The following is a 16,931-nucleotide window of genomic DNA, read 5'->3' on the forward strand; positions in this document are numbered from 1 at the left end:
ATAGCCTAAAGTAGACAAATTTAACCAATATACTGATATGAAAGCATAAAAGTAATGACCTTACCGGTGACATTCTATAACTGAAAAGCTTGTAATCAAAATATTCCCAAATATAACAAGGACAAGGAAGAGATTGCTCAAATAAGGGGTATTATAAGGGACACATACAACAAGTCATTATTGAATCTCAGCTCAGTTCCTGGCCTTGATAGAATTGTTCTCCTTGATTCTAGCTCTGGTATCCAGCTTCACAAAACGTTTAAGATCATCAAAAGGAAGAGTCTCAACATTCTTCCTTCTAAGTCCACTTAGCGCGGGTCGCTTATCAAGCAAATGCCATAAACAATCTGAGTAATCTGAATCAGGCAAGATCTTAGGGTCCAATCCACCTTTCAGAATATTAGCACCAACAACCGTACTTGATTTGATCTCTTTGCTCAAACTCAATGCTTTTGGTGCTTCATAACCTCCACCTCCCTTCCCACCTTTTCTTTGCTTTACCAGCCGCAGTAGCAAACGTTCTTCGGCACACAAATCTTACTACCTCTTTAGAACCATAAACGGAATCCCCAAACAATCGAACAACCTTATACCTGTAAATTTACAAAATGGAAATTAGAGAACAAACTAAACAAATCTACACAATCCTATAATGTGCATTCTCGAATGTCTTAGTCTTACCTGCTTTAGATCATACTCTCCTTGAGTCCTTTCTCTTCCCCACCAAGAAGATTTTGGGTGAGGGTTTAACGCGCAAGATAGAGATGGCGAGTACATCGCGGGAACTGGAACAACTTATTAAAATTAACGGGCCACGTAAAATAAAAAAGGCCCATATTTAAGCCTACTAATATTAATGCTTATAAGAAACACGTGGCAGCTATGGTTAACAGAAAACTGGCCCGCTAAATAAGAGAACCCGCCCAATAATAAGCTTTCTCCTTTACTTCCGACTCACGCAAGAAAATTCCCTATAAAACCTCATCCCCTGCGTTCTCTAACTACTTCTCACCTATCTGACATAAAAAGAAACCCTAAAACCTAAAGTCCATACAGGAGACATTCGAAGCCAATCATGCCTTGGGCAAAGTTCACAAAGGTGGCTCTAGGTTTAGGAGCTGCCATAACGGCCGTGAGATCAACAACGTACACCGTTGATGGTGGCCAGAGAGCTGTTATGTTCCACCGATTCGAAGGGGTTCTAGAGGAACCAGTAGGAGAAGGGACACATCGTAAGATTCCGTGGGTGCAAAAGCCTTATATCTTCGACATTCGGACTAGGCCCTACGAAATCAAGTCCGACTCTGGAACTAAGGATCTTCAGATGGTCAACCTCACACTTCGTGTTATGTTTCGCCCTGATGTAAGTTCCCTCAAATATCCAAAAATTTTCCATTAATACGATTGTGGAGAATATGTAGAATAATATATTACTGTTTTCCGTGGGTTCGTGTTAGGTTTCGCGCCTCGCGTACATATACCAAAACTTAGGTCTCGACTACGGTGACAAGGTCCTACCAGCGATCGGGACAGAGGTGTTGAAAGCGGTGGTGGCTCAGTTCAACGCTGACGAGCTCTTAACAGAACGTCCACAGGTCTCGGCTCTTATACGTGAAACGCTGATCAAGCGAGCTAAGGAGTTCAACATAGTTCTCGATGACGTGTCGATCACGGATCTCTCCTACGGTAAAGAGTTCTCGCTTGCGGTGGAGCGGAAGCAGGTGGCGCAGCAAGAAGCTGAGCGGTCCAAGTTCGTAGTGGCAAAGGCTGATCAGGAGAGACGAGCGGCTGTGATTAGAGCAGAAGGAGAGAGCGAGGCAGCTCGGGTTATATCGAAAGCGACTGCAGAGGCTGGGATGGGGTTGATTGAGCTTAGGAGGATCGAGGCGGCTAGAGAGGTTGCGATTACGCTCTCTAACTCTCCCAATGTTGTCTATTTGCCAAGTGATGGGAATATGCTGTTTAATTTGCAATGAACGGTCCGAGCAAAGTTGCTGCTTGAATTAGTTGCAAAAAAATGGTGTTTAGTTCTAGGTTTTATTGATTTGTGTTTTCATGAATTTCATATATTTTCTTTTTGTAGTTTTATTGATTTGTGTTTTTTTTTTTTTCTAAGACTGACATCAAAAGGAAAAAGCCGAAACTAATCTAATTCTAATTAACTAGATTAGAAGAAGAAGAAAAATTGAGCTTACATAGTAAAATCCAGAAATTTAAGCGTTGAGTTCCTCAAGAGCCTAGTTTCGCACCGCTTCGTCTCAGGTTCCTAGTCCAGTTCAGACAGTTCTTGCGTGGACCTCTCCAGTTCACGTCGTCAGGGTTAGGGATCATGAAGTCTAATTGTCTTCCACGAAGACCATCAAGGCCTAACATTTTTGGGATGCTCGGCCCCCACCTATCTATATACCCATTAGGTGAGGAGTAGAAATCTTCACTTCAAACAGCATTTCCTGCATGAGAGACAAATAAAGAAAACAAGGGATGAGAAGGCTCAACTGAAAACACCGAAAAATATACATAAGAGAAAGATGACCAGGGCAAATGTTGTTTGTGAAGTCAACATAAATCGGCGATATGAAAAGCATATGTTACTGATGTTGGTGCTTAAACTTTTGAAGCGAACTAACTAAATGTTCGTCCCAAATTAAATCAAGCAGAAGATCTCTAATTAAACTTTGACTATGATATTCAAGGAGAAGACTGATACTGTGGGATCACTTTTACTTTGAAATTGACTGCATAGGTATTTCCTTGGAAAACTCGTAGAAAATATATAACAATGCAAATATTTGGTAACATCGTGGGACTAGTCATGTTTTGTTGTTTTCTCTTGGATGTTACCACATTACTGCATTGTTGTTTCCGGTACCATCTTCACATCTAAAGAAATAGCTATGAGACCTTTTGAACTGAAAGATCCACAATGTCAATCTTGTACTTGAAGTACATAGTCAAATCTTAAGGATTTCTACTTGACCACTTCGGACTAACATAGTGTTACTTCAAAAGTTTTAACACCCACGTCAATAACTTATGCTTTTCTTATCGATGATTTCTATATTACCTTCACAAACAACTTTTTGGGCAGATCATCTTTTTCTAATGTATCCGTTGCTGTGTTTTTAGTTGAGCCTCATCATCTCTTGCTCTTTCTATTTCCCTTTCTACTGCATGAGATCCAGTTTCAAGCAAAGACTTGTCGATAAAGTCATGAGGCTCCTGATCTAGCCTACTTGATGGTCCACCAAGAAAGTGTTCTTACCAACACCGCGTTTGCTTGATAAAAACCAGAATCTTGTGCTTAACAGTTGACATTTTTTTGTTGCTATGTCAACCAAATCTAAGAAGAAAGCAGGGAATTTTCAGCTAAAATCTCCCCATATATATAAGAAAAATTAACAGCAAAATCGAGTCTGAGACTCCCACACATCTACTGGTTAAGTCGACAATATATAGCATCAAATTAAACAATCACTGTACTAATCGATTAACTTATGCATAAACCTAGAGATGAGTAGTCCAAGTTCAAAGGTTGATCTAACCTGAGTCAGTGCCCTTGGTAGCTATGCCACCTACTTCCTCACTAGGGCAAATAGGAGCTGATTTTCCAGCAGCTTTCGATTTGATGACTCGAATAGTCTTTTATATCTACAAACAAAATGCAAATTAGGTTATGATAGAAAGAAAAAAAGAAAAAAAAAACAAGCTATTCATCGGGTGGGTCTTCAATATAAACAACTCAAGTCACAAGTGTCACACCTCGAAAGAAACTTGGACCCATCTATTATCTTATGGGCCTTAATCCTTATCGACCGATTCAAATATTGCAAACTAGTGTCGTCAACTTTTTTGAAAAAATACGGCCATTAGTGACAGTTTAATATTCTACAAATTCGACCAATGTCTTATACATTTCTTTGTAAAGTCCTTGATTTCTAATTTATGGTCAAGTTCACCATGAGCGACCAAAGTTTTTGAAATTTTCAAGGTTACTTTTGTTTCTCATTCTTATCGTTGTTTGGAGAAACTTTCTTATATTTTCATTTGTACAATGAATAAAACTATTAAAACAAGGTATGAGTAGGATGGTCAAACAATTATTCTAGATTTCCTCTAAAATTCCCAAATTAAACATAACTTAAGCTTTTGGTGACCATAAATCTAACAACTTTTAAATTTTTAATAAATGTAATCGGCCCAAAAGAAAACTAAAATTATAATGAATGTGTTCTTAAATAACCAAGATGAGGTGATCAATTATGGATTTTGTAACAAAATAAACAAATTTTGGTGCTGTCATTTAATTTGCCCACACGTCTATGATTAAAAACATAATGAAGTGTCAATCTCTATGATTAATAGTTTTGGAATCTTACTCAATATGTAGTTCCAATTTATAAAAAAAAAACTTTTAAGCATTTGTACGTTTCTAGAATTTTTTTTACAAATCTGAAAAGCAAGAGAGAACTTTCGTGTTACGGTAACCGCGTTTCAGAGGATTATTGTTCTCATCTCTCTCTCATAGCAATAGCCAATGACACTTTCTCCACAATCCTCTCTCTCTCTCTTTCTTCTTCTTCTTCTTCGTCGTCATCATTTCGTGTAAATTAGTCTGATTTTATAGAAATCGAAACTGGGCTTCATCAAATTTGACTCTTTGCATCCAATTTCGACTGCAATCTCCCTAATTGTTCTAGAAATCGGTTCAATTGCAAGTTGGGAAACAAACCCTAGCGAGCCTCCATTGATGTGATCTCTCTCTCTTGAAATATTCGTAAAAATCTGGTCTTTTCTGGAGGGAAATGCCAGGGGTAGCTGTGAAGCTCTATAGCGTCTTCTTTAAGTTACTTTTGAAACATCGTCTCCAGAATCTGATTTCAATTTCAGCTGCTGATGGGTTATCTGATTCGTTCGGTGTTTCGACCCGATCCGATGAATCCGTCGCCGCCGCCAATCCGTCTTTCACCGACGGTGTTGCGACCAAAGATATTCACATTGATCCAATGACGTCACTCACCGTAAGGATCTTTCTTCCTGAATCTGCTCTTTCTCCACCTGAACCAGATTCGTTACGCCACAAGGATCATTTTCACCACCAACCCAGATCTGATCGGAGACATAGCTATGGCCCTAATCATAACTCTCCGGCACCGGCGGAGAGGAATGAATCTCGAAGGAACAGCTATGGTTGCAACAACGAGAATCTAGTACCGTATGGAGGATATGCGCCATCTGCGAAGAGGAATTCTCGGAAACTTCCAGTGATGTTGCAGTTTCACGGTGGAGGTTGGGTTAGTGGAAGTTCTGATTCTGCGGCTAATGACTTCTTTTGCCGGAGAATTGCTAAAGTATGTGATGTGATTGTATTGGCCGTTGGTTATAGGCTTGCGCCTGAGAATCGGTATCCTGCGGCGTTTGAGGATGGAGTCAAAGTGCTGAATTGGCTTGGGAAACAGGCTAATCTAGCTGAATGTTGTAAGTCTTTGGGTAATCGGCGCGTCAATGGCGTTGAGGTTAAGAAGTTAAATGTTCAAGGACAGATTGTGGATGCTTTTGGAGCTTCCATGGTTGAGCCTTGGTTGGCAGCTCATGCTGATCCTTCCAGGTTTGTATTTGTAACCTTGCCTGCTTGTTGCTCGCTGTGTGTCTTCCCATTTTACTAGTTGTATCAGCTGTGATGCTTAAAGACAAAAGGAAGTATGAACTTAATCAGTTAACAAGTATGAGCTTAGAGACACCTAGAGTTAGATGTAAACGACCTTAGTATGGATTGCTCTCAAGAATTTAGTATGGATCCATGAAATGCCTTTAGCTTTACTGAAGCTAGAAGACGCTTTGATTATTGTTACAGCGATGTTGATGCTTGTTTGCAGAGATTGCTTCCTGGAATTTAAACCCGTTTCGGCATATAAGATCTTTAGAATAGTTGCACGTTGATCTTTAGGAATAACTAGGTACAAAGTCAGGATTCTTTGGAGAACTAGTTAGATCCACTTAGATAGCTTATCTTCCATTGCTTGCAATCTCATATCAAATTCTGTTTCTCAACTTGTTGCCCCTATGACTTTAAAACAGATGTGTTCTTCTCGGGGTGAGCTGTGGTGGGAATATAGCAGACTATGTAGCTCGGAAAGCAGTGGAAGCTGGGAAACTTCTAGAACCGGTGAAAGTTGTTGCACAGGTTCTAATGTACCCCTTTTTCATTGGAAATAACCCAACACAGTCCGAAATAAAGCTTGCAAACTCTTACTTCTACGATAAGCCTGTCTCTGTTCTCGCCTGGAAACTCTTCTTACCAGAGAAAGAGTTCGACTTTGACCACCCGGCAGCAAACCCACTTGCTCATAACCGCAGTGGACCACCTCTGAAGCTAATGCCTCCAACACTTACAGTAGTAGCTGAGCATGACTGGATGAGAGACCGAGCCATTGCTTATTCAGAAGAGCTTAGAAAGGTAAACGTAGATTCTCCAGTTTTAGAATACAAAGACGCAGTTCATGAGTTTGCAACACTTGATATGCTTCTCAAGACTCCTCAGGCACAGGCCTGCGCCGAAGATATTGCCATTTGGGTCAAGAAATACATTTCAATCCGCGGCCATGAATTCTCTTACTGAAAATTTTTACCCTGTTATTAATATTCATTTTCTTCCTATTTTTGTGTGATAGCAAGATTTCCTGGGTAGGATTTAGAGACAATCCAAGATGGAGTCTTTTTGCAAAGTTATCAAATTTATTTTTTGGGGTTAATTATGTATTCATATGTACGTATTCTGAATAAACCATTTTGGTTCGACCAAATTTTCAAGTTTGTTCTTGGTTTGACATCAGCATCTTGGAGCATGCCTTTAACATTATTAGAAACACTAGAATCTAACCATTGGAGTGGAATTAAAATGAACATTTCATATGATTATTTGCAGATTCTCCACCACTAAACCCAATGAGACATTCTTGAATGCTGAAATCTTCAACTTTTTCTGTATAACTTTATAATGAATGGTGAAGACATGGAATAATAATAAGTAATAGCCAAGAAGCCGAAGATATACTGGAAAGTGCTCATTTCGAACCAAGTCTTAGAATTACAAATCACATTTTAAACAGAGAGACTAGACAAAAAAAAACTAAAAAGAGTATTACAGAACAAGAAGGAAATCATGAAGATGGTTATTTGGAAACTTTCTTCTTCCCTGCAATGGCAATTTTCTTGCCTTTAAGAGTCCTGCAATTGTTCTTGGTTCTCTGTCCCCGACATGGCAATCCTTGGATGTGCCTTACCCCACGGTAACATTGGATCTCCTTCAACCTCTTGATCGCAAGAGCATTAAACCTCCTCTGCACAAACATCCACAACACAAATCACAAATTCATTCAACTAAGACCTAAGAACACAAATCAAAACAACATGAAACCCAAACTAAAGCAATTAAAACAGCAAAAAGATAGCAGCGTAAGTTGTTCTCCAATCATCAAGAAGTGATACAAATACCCATTCTGCAATAAACTGCTCGAGAATAGACTGACAGAAACTGCAACTATGCACATTACTCGTGTCCTAAAGCGAGTAAAATGTAAGGGATAGGGTGTATACCAGATCACCCTCAATCATATACTTGGAGACTTCATCACGAAGAATGATGAGTTCTTCCTCAGCCATGTCTTTAGTGATCTTGTTCTCCATCTGAAGATCAACAAGAATCTGACGAGCCCTAGTTCGACCAATCCCATGAATGTACTGAAGAGAGTACTCAATCCTCTTATTAGCCGGAATCTCCACACCACCAACACGAGCACATCTGATACTTAGACTCTGCTTCTGCATTTCAATACCAAAAAAAAAAAAAACAAAACTTTAAAAACCAGATACAAATACCCTCAAAATTGATGGAGTCTGACTAGGGCTCAAACTGTGACACCCACACATGATTTCTTCTAATCCCTAACCCCAAAAATTGACGTAGCACATATCAAAACGCCATGAAATCAAACTCGATAAAATCGATTACAACATAGAGTTCTTGAGAAATCATTACATTGGGAGTGTTTGAAGCTGGGAGAGCAAGAGTGTTGCGAGAGAGAGGACTGGGTTTTGTCCAATTGCAAATGAGTGAGAGCGAGTGCGCTACGGGCATCGCAACCATCTGCGCCATTGTTCTCTTCTCTTCCTAGGAATTTCGGATTCAGAGGAAGAAGAGAGAGCTCAACGGATAAGGCAAACGTCGAATCCAAAACGCAATTACTTATTGGGCTTTATTCTTTGTTGAGCCAGCCTCGTTATTGTATCCTAAGGCCCAGGAGTCACACTATTTATTTATTACTCATTCTTTTTCAAAATATTATATACTTTTTTTTTTTTATATCTACGTCATATAAAGAATATCACCGTCATTTTTTAGTTTTTATATCTACGTAAAACTAAAATGAGAAAACGAGTGATGAATAGTTTGTACCGTACCAAACCGCGTCATGTAAATAACTTTTCTCAAAGATAGCTCTTTTGAGTTGAATTTATAGCTGTTGAACAAAAAAAAAGTGATGAACAAAAAAGAATTGATTTATAGATATGTTTCTTAAGAACTAAGATGAATGGTGATCAGTGACGGACACACATTTGATCAGAAAGACGAAAGGCTTGATCCTTGGCCCTTGAGTGGTCCATGTGGGCACGTTGCTAACTTGCTATTGAGGATAGAGTCATGGTAGAAAAAGATTGTATAAAAATATGGTAAGTGGATAGATGCAAACTCAACGGATGAGAATGAGTCTTGTTAACTATATCTTGAGATGGTCAACACTTTTTTTTTATAATTACTAACAACAACAACAACAAAAAAAAAAAAAAAAAAGAGAGAGAGATGGTCAAAATATTGAGATGGTCGTTGACTTCGTTATTGTCATGTTGTTTAAATGTATTTTAAGGTATTTGTACTTTTTTCATCTTACATATATCTGATTCATTGGAGTTGTAACTTGCATTCATGGTTGCAAGTTTACTACAATATTCGAGTGTTTCGTTGATATTTATTGTTTTATGATGCTTTGAGACCCATGAAACTAGTTTAAAGCTTGTCGTTGTTTAGTATAGTCGTATAGATATGAGCAGAGCCGGCGCAGTAAATATAGGGGCTACAAGCCCAATTAATGTTTGGGCTGAATTATTATGTGAACAAAGCAAAAAAATCAAAAAATGTAAAAACTGTCTTTATGAGGGATCGGACTCAAGATACCAGATAGTATCTTTTAACACTTAAACCACTAGACTAACGAGACATTTTATAAATTTGGGGCCGATTAAGACATTTATATTATGGGGCCAGAGGCACATGCTTCATTGACTTGTGCAAAGAGCCGGCTCTGGATATGAGTAAGGATATAAACTCATTGCTTTTGAAACCAACGTCTAAATGGCAAATGCACCCTAAATATATATTGTTGAGGCATGCCCATGACAGTGTCACGTAAGGCCTGCATTTCATTGTTTAATTTGTTTAGGCAGACTCGTTTTATTTTTATTTTTAATTACTTTGGATATTTTTATCTGTTCTATATATCTATAAAGTGAGTAAAAGGCTATGGATTAATTGATTTTAAAAAGAAAGTCCAACTTTGATCAAACGGGCCATTACATTATAATGCCTTGATTAGAAGATTTGGTTCGAAAAAGAGGAAAAATTAAAAACGATTAAAACACCAATAGACGACATTATTATGATAGGAACAGAACATCACAATCTTTGAAGAAACAGAAAGAAACAAGGAAGACATGAGAAAAATAAAAATAAAAAACTCAGAGAGACACAAACATCTGAAGATGAATGGAAACACATCTCAGAAGACGAAAGACAAAGCACCGAATAATGCGGTGGCGACGAGCTGAGGGTAGGCGGAGAAAGTGGCAGCACTTGGAGACGGAGCATGAGCCTTGGGTGGCATTGGAGCCATAGCCGGACCATGGTGGGTTCCGTTATGCGATTCTGCAGTCATGACCATCACAGCCAAGACAATGCAGACGAAGGCGAAGCGGATCAAAGAACTTCTTGGTGCCATTTGAATATTCTTCTTCTTCACCTCCTTCTTCTTCTTTGGTTTATTTCTTTGTTGTTCTCTGTATGATCTATCAACAAAGGGGGTCGAATTTATAGAGAGAGATGAATCCTATAAATTAAAAATGTTTATTGGGTTTAAAAGTCAACCCTTGAGAATGAGTCCTGATGTTGAGAGGGCCTAAAGTCGTTATCATTTACATGTTGCTCACTTAGAATATTTTTTAAAAATGGAAAAAAAAAGGACAGAGTGAACATGGTGATATGTCTGAATTTGTTAGTGGACACCCATTTAAAATTTCGTGTATGTTTTGCCGTTCTGGAACAGCTGTTACTTCTTCACATCCGAGGGACGTTTCTTGACTAAACCAAATTGACTTGGTTTGATTAAGGATAACTTCCAGCAGGACCAGCACAATCCGGGTCTGTTACCGGAGATCAAAGAAAATGTCGTATGTACATTATGCGTGACCGATCAGGGTTTTGGCTTTTGAGGTAGTACAAATAATTTGATAAAACGGTAGATATGTTTGCAAGAAGAATTAGTTAACGAGTGTAAAATTATAAAACCCACATATTAGAGATAGAAAGAAACGACTATTTTACGTAACGTAACGTAACGTGATCCATTTGTATAGTTCAATCTTTAGGCCCAATTAGTGATTAAACAAGTTTAAGTTGGACCTAATAGGCTAAAACATTCTATGCTTTTAAGTGGGCCTAAATTTATTTGGTCGCTTGTATTAATATTGTATTACACATATAGTCCCTCATATACTCTCTTTTATCCAACGGTCTCTCATGTATTATTGTTTTTGTGGAGGTCCCTCTCATTCCATATACAAATACAATATTCTCTATATATATTACATTTTTCTAAAATTTCGTTCAGTTCAGTGAACCAAAACAAAATCAAATATTTGGTTAGCTGCAATTTAATTTTCTTGATGTACCACACAAAAGTTAAATATATTGAAAGACTAGTTAATTTGTTGACTATAAAGGCCGTATAGAAACACATTACACATATATAATACAAACGATAATGCATGTACGCTGTACGGAATGGAAACATTTATATACGTACGTCGATTATAAATCAAATCTGTAATTTCGTTTAACGTCTAATAACTCGCTCGATCGGTTACCTAGTTGTCTATTACAAACTGAACGTTCACATAACATTATCATGAGGCATGAAGGATTAAATATTCAATATAGTAAAAACCCTTGTTCTAAAAATCGGCCGCCTAGCCACCTAGGCGCTGATCGGAGGAGCACCGCGGCGATTTTGTCCAAATCGGTGAGAAAAATCGGAGATCCGATTTTTTGGCCGCCTAGACCGCCTAGGCGGCCGCCTAGCCCGCCTAGACGGCGCCTAGCCCAATTTTTTTTTTTTTTTTTTTTTTTACTTTTTTTTTACATCTAAAATTCAAAACGTCCTACTTATGTTCGTAATTTGTATAAAAATCATAAATTTGAAATTAAAATCTTGTTTTCATGTGTTTAATACAATTTTAAAAACAATATTATATAAATTTCTTAATTATAATGGATTAATATGTTTTTAAAATATTAAATAGCCCTAAAACTAATCTCCGATTAATCCCCGTGTAATCCCCGATTTTTTTGCTAGGCGCTAGGCGCAACCTCACCGCCCGACTAGCGCCTAGCGATTTTTTGAACACGGGTAAAAACTAATACAATTTGGATATATAATTTGCTTTACTATATATCAGATTCCTAAATTAAGGTTGGTAACTGAACATTATAATAGACTAGGACCTATGGCCTAAAGTAATTCAGTTCTGATCTACAATTAGATAGATTTCTAATATTTGATCCATCTTTGGATATAAGATGCATCTACCTTCAAGTACATGGAGAATATGCCTTCGGATGAAAAAAAAAAAAAAAAAAAGGAGAATATGCCTTCATGCATAAATGCGAAAACCCCTCCGTATTTTAATGCAAATTGTTCCTCTTACCCTTCATTTCTTCTGATCAACTTATTTCAATATGACTAAACCTGAAATCCATATAAAATGGATATTCTTGCTATCTAACACACAATCCGTATACTGTAATAAAAATTATTGGAAAAAAATTGTTCCAACTTATAGTTTTCCAATGACATATCAACGACTTGCTTATATTTTATAGTTTCCCTTAATTACCAAAAAAATTATATTTCTTATAGAGAAGGGATTCGTCTGATAATTAAGATGTATGTAAAATTTATAACTTTGATAAGTTATTGTTTTAAGTATTGTCACGACTCACGACAATAATTCGTGAATATAATGTTTTGGATATTTCAAAGAAAGTTAAATCTTATAAATACTAATCGTCGTGAATAGTGTACCATTGAAGAAAATAGTATGCTAGTTCTCTTGTTTTGGCATTCAAGATGAGGTTCATATCTTTAATTTAAAAGACTTAAAAATTATAGTCTGACTAGATGAATTCAATTTTTTTTTTTTTGATAAACATGAATTCAAATTTTGACTTTCTTTATTAAGCAAGTTGCTTAATCATGACGGTGCAGTGCAAACTAACAAATTATGACGTAAAAAGTCGACTTCTCAAAATGTTTTTAACAAGTACAAAATATTTACAAATAGAATATTGAAAAGGAAGAAGATGCCTTGATGGCGAATAAGCACAAGGCTTTTAAGAGGGGACCGATGAATCCAAACAAATCTCAAATCGTTTTCTTTTAACCAAACTTTTAATCAATCAAAGAAATTCCTTCAATTACCAATTAAAGTAATCACATATATCATATTGCTAATCATATATAAGCTTAAATATCTTTTTTCTTTTTAAAGTATTTAATAAAAACAAAAAACATGTTATACTAAACCTATTTAATAAAAACATACAATTAATACTTAGTTACTAGTAAAACTTTTATTATTATTTTATATTGGAATGTCTTATATTTTGAAACGGAGAGAGTAAAATTTACAATAAAACAAACAAATATGCTCGTAGTTATGGAAACTTTATTATAATAATATTAGTGTCTTTTTTACTCAAGAAAGTTCAAGTTAAAATTTATATGATTCTTTTGAATCTGTAAAACCGGATGTTTTAATTATTTAAAGTGTTATCTCTAATGAGAAACTAATATTAGAATATTGAAAGAAATTATTTGATTTTTATCTTAGATACACAAAAAATTAATGACCAATTAAATTTGCCATGGACTCTACTTTTTTTTTTTTTTTTTTTGTTTAATGTAAAGATAACTGACTCTACTTCTCGGTTGATACATCGTCAAAATCGAAAATTTAGATCTTTATGTATTTATCAGTGTTCTAAAAAGCGGTCTAGGCGGTCGCCTAGGCCCCGACTAGGCGCTAGGCTCTCATGCGACGCCTAGATAACCGCCTTGACCGCCTAAAATTATATAGATCTTGTTTAATATATTTTTTCAATTTCAATTAGAGTTTTATTTATATATATAGTTATAAATATTCATATATTGTTTAATATAAATATAAATAAATATTTTATCTAATTTTTATATATAATTTCATAATTTTTAGTTTTATATAGATATTTTATATAACTTTTATATATAATATTATATTGATAATGTTTTATGTTATAAACGTCTAAACCGCCTAAAAAATCGTCTAGGCCCTGATTAGGCGTTCTAGGCGCTAGGCACTGGGTCACCGCCCGCTTAGCGCCTAGCGCTTTCTTGAACACTGGTATTTATAGGGTAACTTGTTTTTAAATGAGTGTTTAAAACATTAAATATGCATGTTTTGAGTGCATATTTTGTAGGAAAGTAACTGAAAATAGCAATTTTCTGATTACCCTTTTTTAAAAATAGCAATTTTAAGATTACTTCAGTTTCAAAAAAAAAAAAAAAAACTGATTACTAAATGAATTCAATGTGTCTAATTTGTCGGTAATCACTAATCACCATGTCAGTTATAAAATTTAGTTAGAATACTAACTATATTATTATATTTTCTCGTCTATAAATTACATATAGACTAATAAATCTAGATAATATAGTATGATGACGACACTAATACAAATTAGTAGGCTATATATCTCAACCACTAATAAATTATGCATTTGTCACCACATAAAATAATTAATTAGCTCTTTATAGAAACAACAAAATATAATTATATACTGTTTATATGCTTATTAGCATATATAGTTGATCGCATTTAATTTATCTATACCTATTAAATTTAAGTATGGCTTTAGTGCAAACTTTGATAATTAATTAATGAATCATTAGCTCAAAAGAAAGTTTGTCGACAAGTTCATATTAATTATTTTCTCCGTTTCAGTTTAGTTGTCGTTTTAGGATTTAAATTTTGTTTCATAATAGTTATCGTTTTAGGTTTTCAATGCAAATGTTTGGTGGAAATTTCAGTTTTATCCCTATTGTTTTAATGTTTTGGCCAATGAAATTTTTTATAAAATATATTAATAAAGGGTAAAACAAAAAATTAAATGTTTTACTTAATTTGTGTGAAAAAACCTTAAACGACAACTAAAACGAAACGGATGGAGTATTCTAATACAACCTCACACACTTCTCACCAAATCTTTCTTTAATTGTCTCTGCAATCATTATTTACTGCTTCACTTATTAGTGTTTTGCTTTAAATTTGGATTTATTTGTCTTTTAGCCTGTAAGTGACCTGTCAAAAGAGAGAATCTTTGCCCTTCCCAACTCACCACTTATTATTTATAAGCAGTGCCCATTACTTGATCCAACGCTCTCTTCTTTATATTTTTGTCTAGCTCAAGTTCTCTTGGTTTGCTTTAATTTAGCATTGGCTATATGTTTGCCCCAAAAAAAAGCATTGGCTATATGTAGAATATATTTGGTAAATGTCATTAGCTTGCTTTTAAAAATTTTCAATGGGGAGAAAACCGTGCTGTGACAAAATTGGATTGAAGAGAGGTCCATGGACTATAGAAGAAGATCATAGACTCATGAATTTCATTCTTAACAATGGCATCCACTGCTGGAGAATTGTCCCCAAACTCGCAGGTATTTCATTATTCATCATACACATACATATATACATGCATGCATAATTAGGTTTTATTTTCTTGGTTTTTTGTTTTTCTTTTTTCCCTTTTTTCTTGGGGAGTTTAACGTTTACGTGTACATGAAGGTTTGTTGAGATGTGGGAAGAGCTGTAGATTGAGATGGATCAATTATTTGAGACCCGATCTCAAGAGAGGTGGTTTTACTGATGCTGAAGAAGATCGGATTATAGAACTTCACTCTCAACTTGGCAACCGGTACGATTATATATATATATATATATATATATGTATTTTTAACATATTTTTTAATTTGCCGGCGTCAAACTAGATTTTGCAAATGAAATCTCTCTCGAATGTAACATCGTGCTTTTATTTAATCCGATATGTTTTAGTCAGTCTCCTTCAATTTTTATCTTTCTTATAAACAGCTTCCTTTAACTCATTTATATATCTTTCTAAGAATTGTGAGAATGGTATAAAAAGAATTGAATTGTTTATTTTATAGGGGTTACAAACAATATTTACAGCAAAACATAAATATGTATGATAATGCTTCAAGAAAAGAAAAACTGAGTTTGACGACGACGACGTATATATGTACTTATGCATGGAAGTGGGTTAAAACCAAAGAAAAAAATGTTTTGACGTATAAAGTACTTGTGCATTGAAGTGGGTTATTTCTGAGTGAATCGGCTATGAAAAAAATATATGTGGAGATTTCTACATACGATATAAATTTTTTGTATATATATCTTTCATGTCGTAGACTATATCCTTCAAAAGGTGTCTATTGATATAATCACGATATATGCTAAACGCTTTTTGCATGTTTTATCATTTATGGATGCTTTTGACGTCGTAGGTGGTCTAAAATTGCCTCACATTTCTCTGGTAGAACGGATAACGAGATAAAAAACCACTGGAATACGAAGATCAAGAAGAAGATGAAACATCTTGGGTTGGATCCGGCTACACACAAACGGATGAATGATATTACTCATCAAACCGATCCTAACCAGGATACAAAACCAAATATGTGTTCTACCATCAATGAAGGAGCAGAGATCAAGGATCAAACTCCAAAAGATGATGTTATCACAGAAACAATAGAAACATTAATATTATCTGATAACGATGAGGAACTTCTGCCGAAAAACTGCAAAACTCTATGTGCAGAAGAAGTAGACTTGGAATCTCTATTTGAAACGCAAGGCAACGAGATATCCTCTTCGCCTTTCTCTTCGTTATATAGTAATATTTCAAGAAGTGAATCTTCATCATATCTTGCAGAAGATTCGATCTCTTTAGAGCAATGGGACTTGGATATGACGGATCCTTTTGTACCATGGGACCTCTTCGCCAATCTTGATGATAGTCTTTTCTTTTTATGAAAAATGTATTATAACATTGTAATATATCTTTAAAAAAAAACATTGTAACATATCTATATAATTATCGCAAGTAATTAATAGTTGCTTAGTCTCTTGTATGTAAGATGTGGATTATGCAAGGCGTGCGATGTTGTATTATAATTTGCTCATACAATATGTATGCATATATCAGTAATGACTAATTTACGAGGAATAAGTATATGACGACAACATTTTACTCAGTTGAATAATCTATATCATTTTTTTTGAAAATTATAATGTCAATTCTAGTTTAATCGGTCAAAGTCAGGATCACCATCATCGTTGCTGTTCAAATAATGTTTCATTGTCAAATTTGAAGTTTCACACGAAAACTATATATCGAGATATAAAATAGTAACACTTTTAAATTTAAAAAACAGGCCTTGTGGCCTAGTGGTAAAAGGGGTCACAGCTGTGACTTCCGCCACCAGGGTTCG

General features: G+C 35.4%; 6 protein-coding genes across 7 annotated transcripts; 3 read left to right on the forward strand and 3 right to left on the reverse strand.

The window, feature by feature from the left end:
* Positions 1-46: 46 nt before the first annotated feature.
* LOC9307682 lies at positions 47-777 on the reverse strand. Its single transcript, XM_021023854.1, is given in 3 exon segments — positions 47-489; positions 491-593; positions 698-777. Coding segments are annotated over 3 exon segments (480 nt in total). The 3' UTR covers positions 47-192.
* LOC9309728 (prohibitin-5, mitochondrial) lies at positions 724-2,078 on the forward strand. The gene is made up of 2 exons (XM_021020562.1): positions 724-1,363; positions 1,458-2,078. The coding sequence occupies exons 1-2, from the start codon at positions 1,076-1,078 to the stop codon at positions 1,974-1,976; spliced, it is 807 nt and encodes a 268-aa protein (XP_020876221.1). The 5' UTR covers positions 724-1,075; the 3' UTR covers positions 1,977-2,078.
* A 2,320-nt stretch (positions 2,079-4,398) lies between these two features.
* Positions 4,399-6,829, forward strand: LOC9307683 (probable carboxylesterase 16). The gene is made up of 2 exons (XM_021020564.1): positions 4,399-5,605; positions 6,076-6,829. Exons 1-2 carry the CDS (start codon positions 4,803-4,805, stop codon positions 6,614-6,616), a joined length of 1,344 nt encoding a protein of 447 aa, XP_020876223.1. The 5' UTR covers positions 4,399-4,802; the 3' UTR covers positions 6,617-6,829.
* Positions 6,830-7,018: 189 nt separating this feature from the next.
* LOC110227169 (30S ribosomal protein S13, chloroplastic) lies at positions 7,019-8,230 on the reverse strand. Its single transcript, XM_021020565.1, has 3 exons — positions 8,036-8,230; positions 7,594-7,818; positions 7,019-7,337 (listed from the first exon to the last, which is right to left on the reverse strand). Exons 1-3 carry the CDS (start codon positions 8,150-8,152, stop codon positions 7,170-7,172), a joined length of 510 nt encoding a protein of 169 aa, XP_020876224.1. The 5' UTR covers positions 8,153-8,230; the 3' UTR covers positions 7,019-7,169.
* Positions 8,231-9,583: 1,353 nt separating this feature from the next.
* On the reverse strand, positions 9,584-10,675 carry LOC110227894. The gene is made up of 2 exons (XM_021023855.1): positions 10,652-10,675; positions 9,584-10,157 (listed from the first exon to the last, which is right to left on the reverse strand). Exons 1-2 carry the CDS (start codon positions 10,673-10,675, stop codon positions 9,831-9,833), a joined length of 351 nt encoding a protein of 116 aa, XP_020879514.1. The 3' UTR covers positions 9,584-9,830.
* Positions 10,676-14,596: 3,921 nt separating this feature from the next.
* On the forward strand, positions 14,597-16,560 carry LOC110227170 (myb-related protein 315). 2 transcript variants are annotated; one of them, XM_021020567.1, is made up of 3 exons: positions 14,597-15,080; positions 15,208-15,337; positions 15,945-16,560. In XM_021020567.1, exons 1-3 carry the CDS (start codon positions 14,948-14,950, stop codon positions 16,471-16,473), a joined length of 792 nt encoding a protein of 263 aa, XP_020876226.1. In that variant the 5' UTR covers positions 14,597-14,947; the 3' UTR covers positions 16,474-16,560. The 2 variants fall into 2 exon arrangements, with proteins under 2 accessions (XP_020876226.1, XP_020876227.1); XM_021020568.1 differs by having other exon boundaries at positions 15,978-16,553.
* Positions 16,561-16,931: the final 371 nt, after the last annotated feature.

Source organism: Arabidopsis lyrata, assembly GCF_000004255.2.
Source record: "Arabidopsis lyrata subsp. lyrata unplaced genomic scaffold ARALYscaffold_6, whole genome shotgun sequence".
NCBI classification, from domain to species: domain Eukaryota; kingdom Viridiplantae; phylum Streptophyta; class Magnoliopsida; order Brassicales; family Brassicaceae; genus Arabidopsis; species Arabidopsis lyrata.